Source organism: Mandrillus leucophaeus, unplaced genomic scaffold, assembly GCF_000951045.1.
Source record: "Mandrillus leucophaeus isolate KB7577 unplaced genomic scaffold, Mleu.le_1.0 Scaffold801, whole genome shotgun sequence".
NCBI classification, from domain to species: domain Eukaryota; kingdom Metazoa; phylum Chordata; class Mammalia; order Primates; family Cercopithecidae; genus Mandrillus; species Mandrillus leucophaeus.
The window spans coordinates 771,212-787,040 of NW_012108709.1; the positions used below are offsets into that span (position 1 = coordinate 771,212).

At 49.1% G+C, this 15,829-nt stretch overlaps 1 protein-coding gene across 1 annotated transcript in view; it reads left to right on the plus strand.

The window, feature by feature from the left end:
* DOCK1 (dedicator of cytokinesis 1) overlaps positions 1–15,829 on the plus strand; it is a 545,861-nt gene that overhangs the window by 503,246 nt on the left and 26,786 nt on the right. Inside the window, exons 49-54 of the mRNA XM_011967590.1 lie at positions 533–617; positions 5,158–5,244; positions 8,364–8,540; positions 9,649–9,732; positions 13,394–13,522; positions 14,594–14,755. Of these exons, the coding sequence (XP_011822980.1) occupies positions 533–617; positions 5,158–5,244; positions 8,364–8,540; positions 9,649–9,732; positions 13,394–13,522; positions 14,594–14,755 (724 nt within the window). The remainder of the gene's footprint in view (positions 1–532; positions 618–5,157; positions 5,245–8,363; positions 8,541–9,648; positions 9,733–13,393; positions 13,523–14,593; positions 14,756–15,829) is intronic.

Below are 15,829 nucleotides of genomic sequence, written 5' to 3' on the forward strand. Positions count from 1 at the left end.
TGCTGTGGAAGCCTGCCTGCATTTCAGTGCAGGGGAGGAATCAGTCTCGGTCTCTCCACACCCTCCCTGTGCGTGCGGATAGCCTGCCTCCCACCCTGGCCGCGGAGGCAGGTCACTTACGTTTCCTGTGTGTCACTCTTGCGGTGGTTGCAAAATCTGTACTTTGTAGATCTGAAACTAAAGTATGTGATAGTTTTTTAAAATAATAATAAATACATACATTGAACACAAAAGCCTTTTTTCTCTCTCCTTCGCTTCACCTTTCCTCTGTTCTTGCTCATTTCACTCTTACTCAGCTTCTGTTTTCCCTCGAGGTGTTGGCGGGGACAGGGAAGAGGCAAAAACTCAAGTTAATTTTTCCACCTGCCAACATCTCCCTGACTGGGAGAGGACGCCAAGGCGATGGCTTCAGGTCAAGGTTAGGGAGATTTTGCAGGCGGCAGTGACATATTCTAAGGCCAGACCCTGTGTCCAAAAGCAAATTGGCTGTTTGCCGGGTTAAATGTCTAATGATCTGTCTGTCTCTGTACAGTTTTTACAGGGTGAACGAGGTCCAGCGATTTGAATATTCTCGGCCAATCCGGAAAGGAGAGAAAAACCCAGACAATGAATTTGCGGTAAAAAACAAACCACCAAAACCAACAAATAAAAAATATCATTCCACCACCAATAGAACTGCCAGTGGAGAAGCGTGGCCTCAAAGGCAGCCACAGGGCAGTATTAAATGTCTTTGTATATTGTGTGCGGAAATCCTAATCTGTTACCCCCTCCAAAGTTAGAAAAACTAATTGCCATTTCACTAACAATATGACTAAGGTCACTGAGATATTTGATAAGGAGACTGTGCCGTCCGAATGCCGGAGCTCCCATATGAGTAGCGCACTGCCTTCCTTCCCTGTGAGCCCCAGGTGAGAAAGCAGGTGCCTATTATCTCTAGTTACAAATGGGCCCATGGAGTGCTGAGGTGCTGGGTGCTGACGTGGCTTCCTGCAGGTGCTTCCTGCAGCACATGAACTCATTCCTAACTCAGGTGCTCATCCTAACTCAGTATCCAGCACCTGAACTTCACTGGAGCACAACACACAACTGCAGGGTTGACCCCAGCACTACTGGCGATACAGACTGGGTTGTTCTCTGTGGTGGGGACCATCCTGTGCATCCAGGGATGTTTGGCAGCATCCCTGAACTCTGCCTACTAGGTGCCAGTGTCACCACCCCAGTTGGGACAGCCAATCAAAAAGATTTCCAGACTGGGCATGGTGGCTCACGCCTGTAATCCCAACACTTTGGGAGGCAGAGGCAGGTGGATCACATTAGTTCAGGAGTTCGAGACCAGCCTGACCAACACGGTAAAACCCTGTCTCTACTAATAGTACAAAATTAGCTGGGCGTGGTGGCACATGCCTGTAATCCCAGCTACTTGGGAGGCTGAGGCGGGAGAATCGCTTGAACCCAGGAGGCAGAGGTTGCAGTGAGCCAAGATCACTCCATTGCACTCCAGCCTGGGGGACAAGAGTGAAACTCCATCAAAAAAAAAAAAAAAGTTTCCAGAAATTGCAAAATAAAACATCTACCCCCTGTTGCAAACCACGGCATTTGAGTTGTAGAAATAGCAGCAAACATCTTTAGAGCCTTTTTTTCTTTCTTTCTTTCTTTTTTTTTTTTTTTTTTGAGACAGTGCCTCGCTCTGTCACCCAGGCTGGAGTGTAGTGGTGCAATCTCGGCTCACTGCAAGCTCCGCCTCCTGGGTTCACACCTTTCTCCTGCCTCACCCTCCCCAGTAGCTGGCACTATAGGTGCCCACCACCACGCCCGGCTAATTTTTTGTATTTTTAGTTTTATTTTATTTTTGTGTGTTTAGACGGGGTTTCACCGTGTTAGCCAGAATGGTCTCAATCTCCTGACCTCGTGATCCGCCCGCTTCAGCCTCCCAAAGTGCTGGGATTATAGGCGTGAGCCACCGCACCCGGCCGTAGAGCCTTTTAAAAATTCTACATACAAACTGCTTTCATGGATTCATTTGTATTTTTATTTTATTTATTTTTTTGTATAGAGGTGGGGTCTATGTTGCCCAGGCTGGTCTTGAACTCCTGGGCTCAAGTGAGTGGATCCATGTTGAAAAGGCATCAAATAAGCCATAATTGTTTTTAAAAAGTTAATGTTTATCCATCTTGCCTGGGAAACCTCCGGAAATCCCTGTGTAGCCCTGTATTGCAAGGAGGCATTAGTCTGGGGTCCCCCAAGGAGGACCAGCTCTGCTGAGAATGACTTCTCTTGTGTGCCGTCTGAAGGCATCTAGGCTACCAAGGTCAAAGGTGAATTAGCACCCTACTCCTGACCAGAGCAAAGCTCAGAACCCTTCCAGCAGGGTTGCCTCAAGTAAAGAGTGGCATCTACCCACTCTCCGTGCCAGTCCCTCAGGGGTCCGCCAGTCATCGGATCCTCAGGGCAGTACCTGTGAGTCTCCTATCTCAGCTCTTAAGAGCCATGGGGAAGTTCCTTCCAGCCCTGAGGCCAGATTCCTTGGTGTCACCAAGGAGCACAAAGGAGCTTGGAGTTGGTGGAATCTGCGGTATTGTGCAGTCCCAGCAGGTTGGTTGTTTGAAGATTAAGACCCTATTTATTGGTGAACCCAGCACCCTGGACCTCCTCCAGGACTGGTCACTGCAGTGTCTGTTGTCTGCAGCAGTGCGGGCAGAACCTAGGCATGTCTAACCTGGACACCCTCGCTAAGGGCAGTGGCTTCAGAGCAGTCTGCACCTGTTACTGTCATCACAAGCACTAACGCTAGTATTTATATGGAGTCCCTCAACTGTGGGATTTATAGGCAGCTCTTGAATTTCCCTCACACCTCTCCCATCTGGCAAGTAGATATATTCTTAGACTATAAAGAAATAGACACAAGGAGGTCAAGTGAACTGCTGAAGGGTGCGCAGCCAGTTGGGTGCAGAGCTAAGAATAACGAAAGCTCTTGACATTTTGAGCTGTGCTGAGCCCAGAGGCTGTGCTTCTTCTAAATGGCCCTGAAGTCCCCTAACGGCCCCGTTTAGGTCCAGGCACTTGGACAAAGTGTTCGGAAGCCACAGGATTTGGTCCTTCACATGCCCCCCAAAACCTCAGATAAGTACAAAGTCTTTTGCTCTACTGGAAAGCCAGGCTCCGGCCCTACAGCAGGGAGCCCAGCTCCAAGTGCAGCGGGCTGGGGAAGCTGCCCAACAGGCCGAGAGCAGAGCAAGGTGGCTCACACCTGCACACCTGGCAAGGGGTGACTGACGTGCTGGGGAGTGAGGGCACTGACAAGGAGGAAGATGAGGCAGGGCCTGTGTGAGCAGGAGCTGGCCGTAAAGCCCAGGATGGAACCCAGAGGTCCCTCTCAGGACATATTGACATGAGAAAAAGCACTGGAATCTGTTCTAGAGGTGGATGTGAAAGAGGCAGACCTGCTTCCATTGCTAGGACAAAAACCTGAGGGAGCCGTCCCCACAGGGCAAAGGAGGACTGGCCTGGAACATGGAGGCCTTGCCTGTGTCCCTGTGGCTTCAACCAGCTCCTTCCCTTAGAAGTGTGGGATAAATGCTTTCCAAGATGCAAGCCAGTTTTCTGAATTCTTTTTTTTTTTTTTTTTTTTTTTTTTTTTTGAGACAGAGTCTCGCTCTGTTGCCCAGGCTGAAGTGCAGTGGTGTAATGTCAGCTCCCTGCAAGCTCCGCCTCCCAGGTTCAAGCGATTCTCGTGCCTTATAGCCTCCTGAGTAGCTGAGACTACAGGCACCCGCCACCACACTTGGCTAATTTTTGTATTTTTAGTAGAGATGGGGTTTTGCCACATTGTCCAGGCTGGTCTCGAAGGCCTGAGCTCAGGCAATCTGCCTGCTCTGGCCTCCCAAAGTGCTGCGATTACAGGTGTGAGCCTCTGCGCCTGTCCAGTTTTCCGGAATGACTGGCATCCCATTATCCCATCTGCTTAAGTCTAGATTCCTGTTGACAGACTCAGACTGCTCGGTGACCCTGCAGTGCAGGGAGATTGGAACGGCAGAAGATTGTTGCCAGCTAGACAGTACAAAAGAGGCGGTAGGGTAGGGTTTCCAGTTGACCCCTGCAATGGAGTTTTTGTGCAATCCCTAAAGAATTATATTTATTGGCTTAGAACAGTTTCCTGCAATATGTAATACATTATTTTACAAAGAACACAGATAAATGATGTTTTTATTTAAAATGTGCATAGACACGGTTTTTAATACTTAGTAAGAAGTCTTGAACAATAGATACTAAAGCATGTAGGTTATCAGCTTTAGGTAGGGGATGGTTTTTCCTCCTGCTGTTTCCATATCTTTATGTTCTCATGTAAACATATTAGTTACATCAAAACTTTTTTTTTTTTTTTTTTTTGAGATGGAGTCTCGCTCTGCCCCCCAGGCTGGAGTGCAGTGGCGCCATCTCGGCTCACTGTAACCTCTGCCTCCCAGGTTCATGCCATTCTCCTGCCTCAGCCTCCGGAGTAGCTGGGATTACAGGCACTTGCCACCACGCCCAGCTAATTTTTCGTATTTTTAGTAGAGACGGGATTTCACCGTGTTAGCCAGGATGGTCTCAATCTCCTGACCTTGTGATCCGCCTGCCTCGGCCTCCCAAAGTGCTGGGATTACAGGTGTGAGCCACCGCAACCGGCCACGTCAAAATTTTTTAAAGCTTAAAATACCGACTGGTTTTATCAGAACATCAGAGATCACTTTGATTAAATCCAGTCTCCCAAAGATGTGTTTACCCCTTTTAGTTTCTTAGGAACACTGGCTAATGTAAGACTTCTTTGGAGCCTTTGTCAAAATCTCTTTGGTCATGAGGGGCTCCCCATGCCTCATTTTGGAGTGTACACATCTTTCTCACTCACCTAGTATACCTGCATTGTCATATACCAGAGTGGTGGACAGTGTTGGCTAGGGGACAGCGGATACTTTGATGTATCCTGAGGGACCGTTAGGCAGAGCGTGGCTTGTGAGGTACTACCTGAAGGCACACGTGCCCTGTGCTGAGCACCACAGACCCTGTCCTGCTGAAGGACCTGACTGCTGTGGAGTTATTCTGTAAATCCCCCTTAAGGCAGAGCTGTCCACCTGCTGACATCCTTCTAACCCGTGTTGTGTGTGTGTGTTTCCTTTGCAGAATATGTGGATCGAGAGAACCATATACACAACTGCATATAAATTACCTGGAATTTTAAGGTGGTTTGAGGTCAAGTCTGTTTTCATGGTAAGGATGGCCCCCACCCCAGAAGGAATTGTCCGTTCCCTTCCTCAATACAGTCTGCCACGCCTTCTTCACCTGCTCGTGCCCCGTGGTCAGTGTGTCAGTGTGCACACAGCAGACCCTACAGTTCACGTAACCACCCTACCTGTTCTTGAGAGCATCAATATCTCCTCGCCCACGCATATTCATATTCTAGTGGAAATGCTGTGTAATCACGACCAACTCTAGCTTATCAAAAAACCAGAATGAAGATTTCATTTATTCTTACAGCATATTTAAATTCAGTCATAGCTGTGCTGTTCGACAGTGCTTTCTGTTAACCAAGTGAAAAGCTTAAGACAAATTCCAATTTACATGAACTTTTTTAAAGATATTTTTTCCTGATGGTTTTATTGCCTTTTACGTGACAAACAACTATTAATTAATACTTCTTGCCCATTTCAAGTAAGAATAGCCTGAGAACATACCCCTCCCTGACCCTTTTTAAAGAAATAACGATTTCCACCTCTCAGCAAAGCTGAACCTTGCTTTGCCATGGGACCATTTCATTTACATGAAACTCACATTTGCAGTGAGCTATTGGACAGTTTCATTTACATGAACCGGAGTTGAGCAGCAGATTTATTGACAGTATTGAAATGTCAAGGCCAAGGCAACTGGCAATATAAAAACATCTGATTGAAATATGTAAGTGTTTGTTCATGTGTCTCAATGCCTTTTGTTTTCCCCCAGCAAGAACTCACTGAGGGGGGTGGTACTTGCCATTTAGTTTTCAATGAGTCCCCCCGAAACCCCTGATTATTCATCTCTAGGATTTGGCTGGCACCTGTCTGCCCAGCTGCGTGTCCAGCGCCGAGGCTTCTCCTTTGCCCACACCAGCATGAGCTATGGGCAGCTATGGGCCACTCTCTTTGAGAGGTCGCCTGTGGTCAGAGCCACCTCTTTATACGCGAAGCACCCAGGGCTCTTCGCCTACCCCTCCTGGGGGCACTTTCTGCTCTGGAGTTCCCTTTCTGTGCCCCTAGCAGCCAGGCAGTACCTGACAGATAGAAGGCTGTAGGAGTTATGTGTCAGGTGGTAAAAATGCACCGCCTTTGCTGGGTCCCTTTGTAGCTGGTGAAGCACTGTACATACGAGAGACAACAGAAGAGCAGGCCCTCCACCTAAACAGGCCGTGATCCTCTTAATCACCCTCTGCGCGTGAGCCCTTTGTAGTCGGGGCCTGCCAGCCAGCGGCTGCCGGATGCAGGAGCTTAGGGAGGTGGAGAGGGGAGCCCTGAGCTTTCGTGAGGATGCAACTTCTCCTCAGGTGCGTTGGCCATTTTGAACAGACTAAGAGGGCAGGAAGGCAAATAATCCCAGAATGGCAGGACTGACATCCTGGTGCCCTCCTTATGCCACTTGGGACCAACGCCCGTGGGATATCTGTAGGAGCAGCAGCTAACCTTGTTCCATAAAAATAGGAAGGATTCTTTCTTAGTGCAAATGAGATTAGTAACAGGGAGTTAACAGTCAGCCCAGGTGGAATACTGCCCTGGAGTGTGCATTTGGTGAAACTGTGCCCGGGATGAAATGTAGGGCCTGGCAAAGCAAGTTGTGGGTTCAGGACAGCATGGCTGTGCCTGCTGTCCAGGACACCGGACAAGGGGCCCTCTCAGCAGTGTGCACTTGGCTGGCCACACCCAGTGTATCACAATCTCCCCGAGGCTGTCCCTCCATCAGTGCAAGGACAGTGACATCGGTGGGCAGAGAGCCTCTGTTATCTCCACAGCCACCTAGGAGTGCCAGTCTGGGGTTGCTGATGGACAGAATGGCCCATTCTCTGTTCATCTCTGCCCTGCCCCACCCCCAACTCGCAGGCAGAGGCTGCAGCAGGAAGAACGCCAGACATGAAGATACGCAGAGCTCTTGGGCACGGGTAGGGGCCCGTCACGCCTCCTTTGGAAGGAGCAAAGTTACTGCCGGGGTCACCCTGGGACGTGGTCCCCGTGGCCCAGCGTGAGGAGGAGGTTTGGTCTGCTCAAGCAAGATCTGAGGGCAGCTGTGGTCCCTGCCTTAGACCAAGCCAGCCACGTTGCCCTGGCACCTTAGGGCTGAGCTGGAGGGCACTGGGCTGAGACTTGGCCAGGCCAGGCCCTGTGGGGCCCTCAGAGAAAGAGGGTGGAGGTCTCTGAGAGACATGCACTGGGAGCCAGGAGGACAGATGGTCAGTCCCCTACCTCCAGCACTGACAGTCTCGTTAACCATGGCAGGTGTGCAAATGAGGCCTGTGAGGGCAGCCTGAGTGCTCCAAGCAGCCTTTTCCTCCCAACCCCGGGGGCCATGAGCTCTCTTTGTTGTTGTTGTTGTTGTTTGTTTTTTGGAGTCTCACTCTGTTGCCCAGCCTGAGTACAGTGGCGCAATCTCGGCTCACTGCAACCCCTGCCCCCTGGGTTCAAGTAATTCTACTGCCTCAGCTTTCCGAATAGCCAGGATTACAGGCATGCACCACTACACCTGGCTAATTTTTGTATTTTTAGTAGAGACAGGGTTTTGCTATGTTGGCCAGGCTGGTCTCGAACTCAACCTCAGGTGATCCACCCACCTCAGCCTCCCGAAGTGCTAGGATTGCAGGCGGGTGCCATTGCACCTGCCCATCACTCCTCCTTCACATGATGGTGTGTGGTGCCATGGCAGGGCCCTCCCTTGGCCTCCTTTGCCCTCCCTAACTGGACAGGTAGTGCAGGCTGCCCGGGCCTGGATTCCTCAAGTCCCGAACATCTCCCTCTGCACAGCAAGCAGAGAACAAGAACAGAATTGGCAGTCTCTGTTCTGAAGCAGGTGTGTTCAAGCACCACTCAAGGCTGTGTGTTTTCCTGGGATGACCACATGTGTGCATAGCCACGTGCACACACAGCCCCCGCCCCCAGAGCGGAGCAGCAGCTTTGCTTTGTTCCTTTGGAATTTTCATCTATGAGAACAAACAATAATAATAAAATGCCCAGCTGCCCAAAGATTCTGTTTGGAAGAAAGGTTCGTGGAGGAGCAGGAAGCCTGCCCCAGAGCACGTGGCTCCTCTGCTGAGACCCCGGGAGTGGAGGCAGCCATGGAGCTGACATGCGGGCTCTCCCCTCTCCTTGCAGGTGGAAATCAGCCCCCTGGAGAACGCCATCGAGACCATGCAGCTGACTAATGACAAGATCAACAGCATGGTGCAGCAGCACCTGGATGACCCCAGCCTGCCCATCAACCCGCTCTCCATGCTCCTGAACGGCATCGTGGACCCAGCTGTCATGGGGGGCTTCACCAACTACGAAAAGGCACGGGATCCACCAGCTTGCTCTGGGCAGGCAGTCCTGCCCTGGGACAGACTGAAAATTCCAGAGTCCCCAAAGCCCAGAAACGCGCCTGGTCTCATTGAGCAATCTCAGCAGTGGCCCAGCCAAGGCCAGGCAGCAGCAGCCAGTGGTGGCCCCTGAAGGCTGCAGCAAAGTCAAGGCCTGAGCCCTGGCAAGGCTCCCCTGGGCTTCCCCAGACAGCCAGGAAGGGCTTATCTGTGCCCAGGCCTCCAGTGGCTTTTGCAAGGTCTGGGATCTTAAAGGCCAAAAGATAAAGTTAAAACAAAAACATCAGAATATCAGGACTAGGGAGGTAGCGCTTTGGCGGTGGAGGGGGCCTGGCCCGCTGGTCTCCCTGGATCCTAACTCTGTAGGAGTGGGTAGAAGTTGAAGGACACAGGGTGCATCCTAGACCATGGGCCTGCCCCTGCCTGTGTTTGTAAATGCAGCTCTTTTGGAACAAGGCCGTGCCTGTGTACTTACTTACTGCCTGAGGCTATTTTCTTGATACTATAACTGGCGAGTTGTGTAGTGGCAGCATCGAGTAATTGTGATAGAGACCTGTATGGTCCACAAAACCTAAAATGTTTACCGTCTGGCCTTTCACAAAAAAAGCTTGTTGACCCCTGATCTAGACAGAGTGAAAACTGAGACAAGAGGGGTACTGCCTGAGAGAAGGCTGCGAGGAGGCGGTTACCCGCCCTTGCACAAAGAAGTTCATTGCGTTCAGGTGTAGGTCAGGCCTGGGCAGGTGCAGGGGCTGGGTGGGGGGCATGGGCATGTGAGTAGGTGAGAGGGCTGTATTCACTGCCATCCAGCAGGACCAAGCCACCAGGTCAGCTATGGCCTTCTTGGACCCCAAGAAGCAGGATTGCTGCTGTAGACAGCCCATTAGCTCCACTTTCGGTGTTTGCCCTTATGGGACATTTTGTCCTGGGTGCTGCAGAGGGTGTGACCCTAGGTCTGCAGTGAGCTCCGTGTGGATCTGTTTTATGCACAGCTCTATTCTCAGGGCCTGGAGCACAGTAAGTGTGCAAAAACCTGTGTTTGCTGAGCAGGTGCACTGAGTGACTCTCCCTGTCTCCACCAGGCCTTCTTTACAGACCGGTACCTGCAGGAGCACCCTGAGGCCCATGAAAAGATCGAGAAGCTCAAGGATCTGATTGCCTGGCAGGTAAGGTGTCCAGCAAGAGCCATGCATGGCTGGAGGGAAGGAAAGCTAGGAGGGTCTAGGCTCAGCACACACACCAGCCGGCATGGAGGTCCCTGGGCTGCAGTCATGATGCACATGACTGTGATTGTCCCTGGGTGAACCCACCCACTGCTGTCATGATCAACTCGGCTCCTGGGCTGCAGTCATGATGCACATGACTGTGATTGTCCCTGGGTGAACCCACCCACTGCTGTCATGATCAACTCGGCTCCTGGGCTGCAGTCAGGAATTTGAACACCCAGAAAATTATCTCCTGCAAAGGAGCAAGGTCTCTTTCCTCCCCTTGGTCAATTCTGCCAGCTTCTGGAAAACTCTTTCTCTGTCTGTATTGATAGAACATTGAGGTGAGCTCAGTGCCATGAAGCCTTGAGCTCTAGCCTATGCCAGGAAAGGCGCTCGGGCCAGTGCAGTCCCTGTGAAACGCACGTAGGTCAGAAGCTGCGGTGCACCCTCTCCCTGTTCGTGCACCTCTGGCAGTGGTGCGTGTCCTCATTTGTGTTTTCCCAGCTGAAGTTGTGCATGTTATTTCACTGTTCTGCTCATGCTCCTGAAGCCTCTGGAGCCTTTCCCAGAGGGCCATCGTCTTGAAAGGGCAGACTCTGGGTGCCTTGGGTTCAGTGTCAGAACCTAGCAGATGTGTCTGTGCTTCTCAGAGCCTTCCTGAGCCTGAAGTGTAGGGGTCATCAAGAGCCTGTCCTTACAAGCGCTTGGCCGGCACCTGCCTGCTCTGCTGCTTTAGGCCACTGCCACTTTAGGCCTCCTTTTCTCATGTGGGAGGCGAGGAGGCTGCTGTCCCCGAGGTCTCGCCACACTGTGTAAAGAGAGTTGAGGGAGGTGGAGGCAAAGGCCTGCATGGGTTTGGACTGGGTGTCATAGCTCAGGCCACTTTGCTAAGCTGGGGTCCTAGGTTCCCAGTCGAGGCCCAGAGATGCTGTGCAGTTGATCTGTACTCAGTCCAGAACAGGGCAAGATACAAAATTCACCGGGCGTGGTGGCGCATGCCTGTAATCCCGGCTACTCGGGAGGCTGAGGCAGGAGAATCGATTGAACCCGGGAGGCAGAGGTTGCAGTGAGCCGAGATCATGCCGCTGCACTCCAGCCTGAGTGACAAGAGCAAAACTGTCAAAAACAAACAAAAAGAAAAGAACAAGGCAAGGCTGTTCCTCTTATGAGACTTCACTGTGAGCAGGTTTATTTGTTTGTTTGTTTGTTTGTTTGTTTGTTCTGGAGATGAAGTCTCACTCTGTTGCCCAGGCTGGAGTGCAGTGGCGTGATCTCAGGTCACTGCAACCTCCTCCTCTGGGGTTCAAGTGATTCTCCTGCCTTAGCCTTCCTAGTAGCTGGGACTACAGGTGTGTGCCACCATGCCCAGCTCATTTTTTTTGTATTTGTAGTGAAGATGGGGTTTTGCCATGTTGGCCAGGCTGGTCTTGAACTCCTGACCTCAGGTGATCCGCCTGCCTTGGCCTCCCTAAGTGCTGGGATTACAGGCATAAGCCCCTGCACCAGGCCACTGTGAGCATTTTTATTCTGGCATCCCAGCGGGGCCTCTTCTTAGTGGCTTCTCTGCTGTCAGCACATTGGCCAATGAGACATCTCAGAGTGGAGCAAGGCTGAGCTTTGGTTGTGAGCCAAGATATGAGTCCTTTTAAATTTGTGTTTAGATGTATAGGACGGGTTGGATTTTTATAATTCTAAGTACTTATATTGTTATACAAACATAATATATGTTTTATATATATATGTTATAAATAATTGTGATAAAATGTAAATAACATAAAATTTCCCATCTCAAACATTTTTAAGTGTCCAGTTCAGAGGCAATAAGTACATTCACATTGTTGTTGTACAACCAGCACCACCACCGTCCATCTCCAAAGCCTTGTCGTCTTGCAAAGCTCCAACCCTGTACCCATTGAACAACTTCCCCATTCCTCCCTCCACCCAGCTCCTGGTCACCACCATTCTACTTTGTGTCTCTATGAATTTGCCTACTCTAGATACCTTATATGAGTGGAATTGTGTAACACTGGTCCTTATTTGTCTGGCTTGTTTGTCTTAGCAGAATGTCTTCCAGGTTCATCCATGTTGTAGCGTGTGTCGGAACTTCATTCCTTTTTAAGGCTGAGTAATACTCCATTATAGTGCTGGACCACAATGTGTTTCTCCACGGATCTGTCGAGGAACAACATGTGGGTTGTTTCTACCTTTTGGCTGGTGTGAACAATGCTGCTGTGAATGTGGGTGTACAAATACCTGCTCAAGTCCCTGCTTTCAATACTCCCATAGTTTGGGGTATACACCCAAATTTAGACTTGCTGGCTCATGTGGTATTCTGTGTTTATTTTTTGTGAAACTGCCAAACTCTTCTATAGTCGCAGCACCATTTGACATTCCCATCAGCAGTAATGCATGATTCCAACTTCTTTGCACCCCCAACAAGACTTGTTATTTTGTCTTTTTTTTTTTTTTTTTGATGGAGTCTCGCTCTGTCACCAGGATGGAGTGCAGTGGCGTGATCTTGGCTCACTGCAACCTCCGCCTCCCAGGTTCAAGCGATTCTCCTGCCTCAGTCTCCCGAGTAGCTGAGACTATAGGCGTGCACCATCATGCTCAACTAATTTTTGTATTTTCAGTAGAGTAGAGTAGACAGTGTTGGCCAGGATGGTCTCGATTTCTTGCTCTCATCCGCCGGCCTCAGCCTCCCAAAGTGCTGGGATTACAGGTATGAGCCAGCGCTCCTGGCCTGTTTGTCTTTTAAATAATAGCCGTTTTAATGAGTGAGAAGTTTTATTTATATGTATATATAAACAAAAATTAAGAGGGAAGAAATCAGACTGTCACAAATCTGTCTGCATTTGAAATCTGCATTTGGAATTATGGTTTTGAAAGTCCTCAGAGTTTGACTGAAAGGGACATTGTTGGCCAACTGTGGCTTCTTTGCATGGAATGTAAGCCTCATGTAGACAGTGTCCCTCTGTCACTAAAAAAGTGGGAGTTTAAAATTGTGAATGCTTCCATTTCAGATGTTGTAGATTTTGTACTAAAGGGTACGAAATTCAAAATTCCTCTGCAGGCTATAAAACTATTGCTATACAAAAACTAGTTTGGTCTGCAAAAGTTCTATTGATTTTTTTTTTTCCTGTAAGCTTTTACAGCAAATTGGATTTTAAGAGTTTCAAGTCCTACAGAGGAAAATAATTTGTTCCCCAGAGAGCAGCTTTATGTCAGCACCGTGTCATCATTCCTAATAACTGTATTAAAGGATGAATGTTAAAGCAGGTCACAGGAAAGTTAAAAGAATCAGTTTTCTAGTAACTTCGTTATATCAAACAGTGGTGAAAAATGCATATTACAAACACCACCTGTGATTTTGCATTCATTTGCAAATGTTTGGAAAACCCATGTCTTGGTATTGGCAGCTGAGTCATATGTTCATTAAAAATAAGAAGTTTGAGTTTATCGGAATGCTTTGTTCTCTTTTTGTGTATTAGTTCATCTGGTTTGGTTTTTTCCTGAAACTCTGTCAGGGCAGAGTGAGGCTTTTCTCCTGGGAGCCCCAGGACTCATGTGCAGAGTTTTCATCACCAATGTATAATAAGCACAGTTCCGATGCCTACAGTGGTTTGTGAAGGTTGGTTACTACGTCCCAGACAGCTCCTCCTCAGCCCTGCTTGCTAACTCGGAAACAGAGGATGGGCTGACCTGCTCCTCGCTGGGTGGAGGTTGCAGTCAGGATGCACCCTGCGAGGTGCCTCCTCTAGGTTCGCAGCTGGCACCAGGTCATGAGTCCCTTTCTCAAAGGCACAGTTCCATCTTTCCCCATACACAGCTGTCATTGTGGAGCATCCCTGCCGAGTATCCAAAGATAAATCCATACAGTCCCATATTAAACTACTGTGATGTGTACATATTTCTCTTTTGAAAAGTACAAAGATGAAAGGCTGAACTCAGCCATCATCCCCAGCTGATGACAAGCATGACTGTTGTGTCCAGGGGTGGTGCTCCCGGAGGACTGAGCAAGGCTTCCAAATGTTCTGCGCTGCTTTCAGGGCATGAATCTGCGCAGGGGACAGACAGGAGCAGACTTCAAATACAGCCCATCAGGAGGGCGCCTTTATAGCGCAGGCAGCAAGCTCGCTTTGATCAACTAGAGGTGCGACTTAGGGAAAGTGCTCTCCCAGCTCTGGGCTCTGAGAAGCTCTTTACGAATGCAGATTCCTGGGATCTGCCTACAGCAAATCAGGGCTCTGGAGGTGGGGTTCAGGAATCTGCCCGAGACACTCTGATGCTTAGCCAGAGTGGAACCCACTGAACTACAGGGTCTCCAGAGATCATTTAAGACCCTCGGTCTATCTGTATGTTAAGTGCCTTGTGTGTTGGAATGTGTTTACTCAGGGCATCCTCTTACCTTCTTCCATTTAGAATCACACCTGCAGTTCAGCCCCACGTAGACATAAAACGGGACCAGGTCTGTCCTCTAAGAAGGTTGTTTCCCATCAGTGTCAGGAACTGTTGAGAGTCATGAATTCTCACACCTTCTAAATTTCACCTGTCAAATTGCAGTTCGAGCAGCACCAGTGACCTAAAGCAAATGGTCTTAACTGTCATCTAGCAAGACCCTTCTTTGCCAGAAAGAATCTGACCAGTTAAGAGTTTTATCACACCACCATCAACACCAACAATAGCAAAACTCAGAAACTAGCTTACATTTTATAGTCTGAGAAAGGCCCACCCTAAATCAGAAATGCTTTGAGTATCTAGGGTGCCTGTGCTTTCACCTTGCCACGGCGCCTCCACACATCCCTGCCTTTGCATCCAGAGAGAGAGACAACACATTCGACATCCCGCCAAAAGTTGTCCCAGTCTGCCTGCGTCATCCCCCAAGGCGGAACTCAGGAGGCAGAAGGCTGACAGTGAGCATTTTCTACTGCTGGCCCTGAGTAAACTGCGGCTAGCCCCGGGGAAGCTGCCATCTGCACAAGTAATTCATAGGGAATATTAAAACAACCCATGTATTTTGAAATCTCTCCTGCATGCTGTCGTTTCGGTGATAACTGGCCAGAAAGGCCTGACGTGTGCCTAGCGTTTGGGCCCAGCTGTCAACAAAACAAACTTTTGTGTCGGTGCAACCTCAAAGCAGGCTAGGAAGGCCGTGAGTGAGGAGAGCACTGCTACTCCCTCCTTTCCTGGAGCATCAAGAGAGGCAACAGCTGCGTGCTATAAATGGTAACCAAATACATTTGATGCGTTGATTCATCTTGATAAGATTTCTTGAATTTGCTCACATGAAATTCAATTGTGTACTTATTATCGTTCATACTAATAAATCTGCTCATTTAGATTGGTGTTCTGTCCTATTAGGAAAATCTGTTTTTAATCAGTATTTTGATTTAATTATAAATTATTGAGAGGAAGCCTCTTAGCTTGATTACATGGAAGAATGTCTAACTGAGTCCGAGCCCTGGCGGGAAGCGGAGACCAGGGACGTAAAGGAAGACTTTTGCTTCTCCCGCCCCCAACAGCAGCAACTCTGGTGGGTCTCTGCAGCTGGGAGAATGAAAATGTCTCTCTTAGAACGTTTTTAAAGGTCAGCTTCATCTCCACTCTCGGATGTGAAGTGTTGGCATGGATATTTTGTGACAGCAGTGTCGGCAGAGAAGCGATTATTTTTAGTTTTAAAGAAGAATAAATTTGGTTTTCCCTTCCAAAAAAGGAATATTTTTCAGGACTATAGATCACATGTAATTACCTTTTGGAATAGGGTTCTCGTAACGGCAATATTCTTAGCTAAAAAATGTTTGCACTCTGACATGACCCTTTGCTAACAGAACAAGTTACATCTAAACAAGTTCGAGGTGCAGCTCTTCCCAAACTCAACTGAAAAGCACAGATTAAGTCTATTCTGGGCCGGGCGCGGTGGCTCAAGCCTGTAATCCCAGCACTTTGGGAGGCCGAGACGGGCGGATCACGAGGTCAGAAGATCGAGACCATCCTGGCTAACATGGTGAAACCCCATCTCTACTAAAAAATACAAAAAAACTAGCCGGGCGAGGTG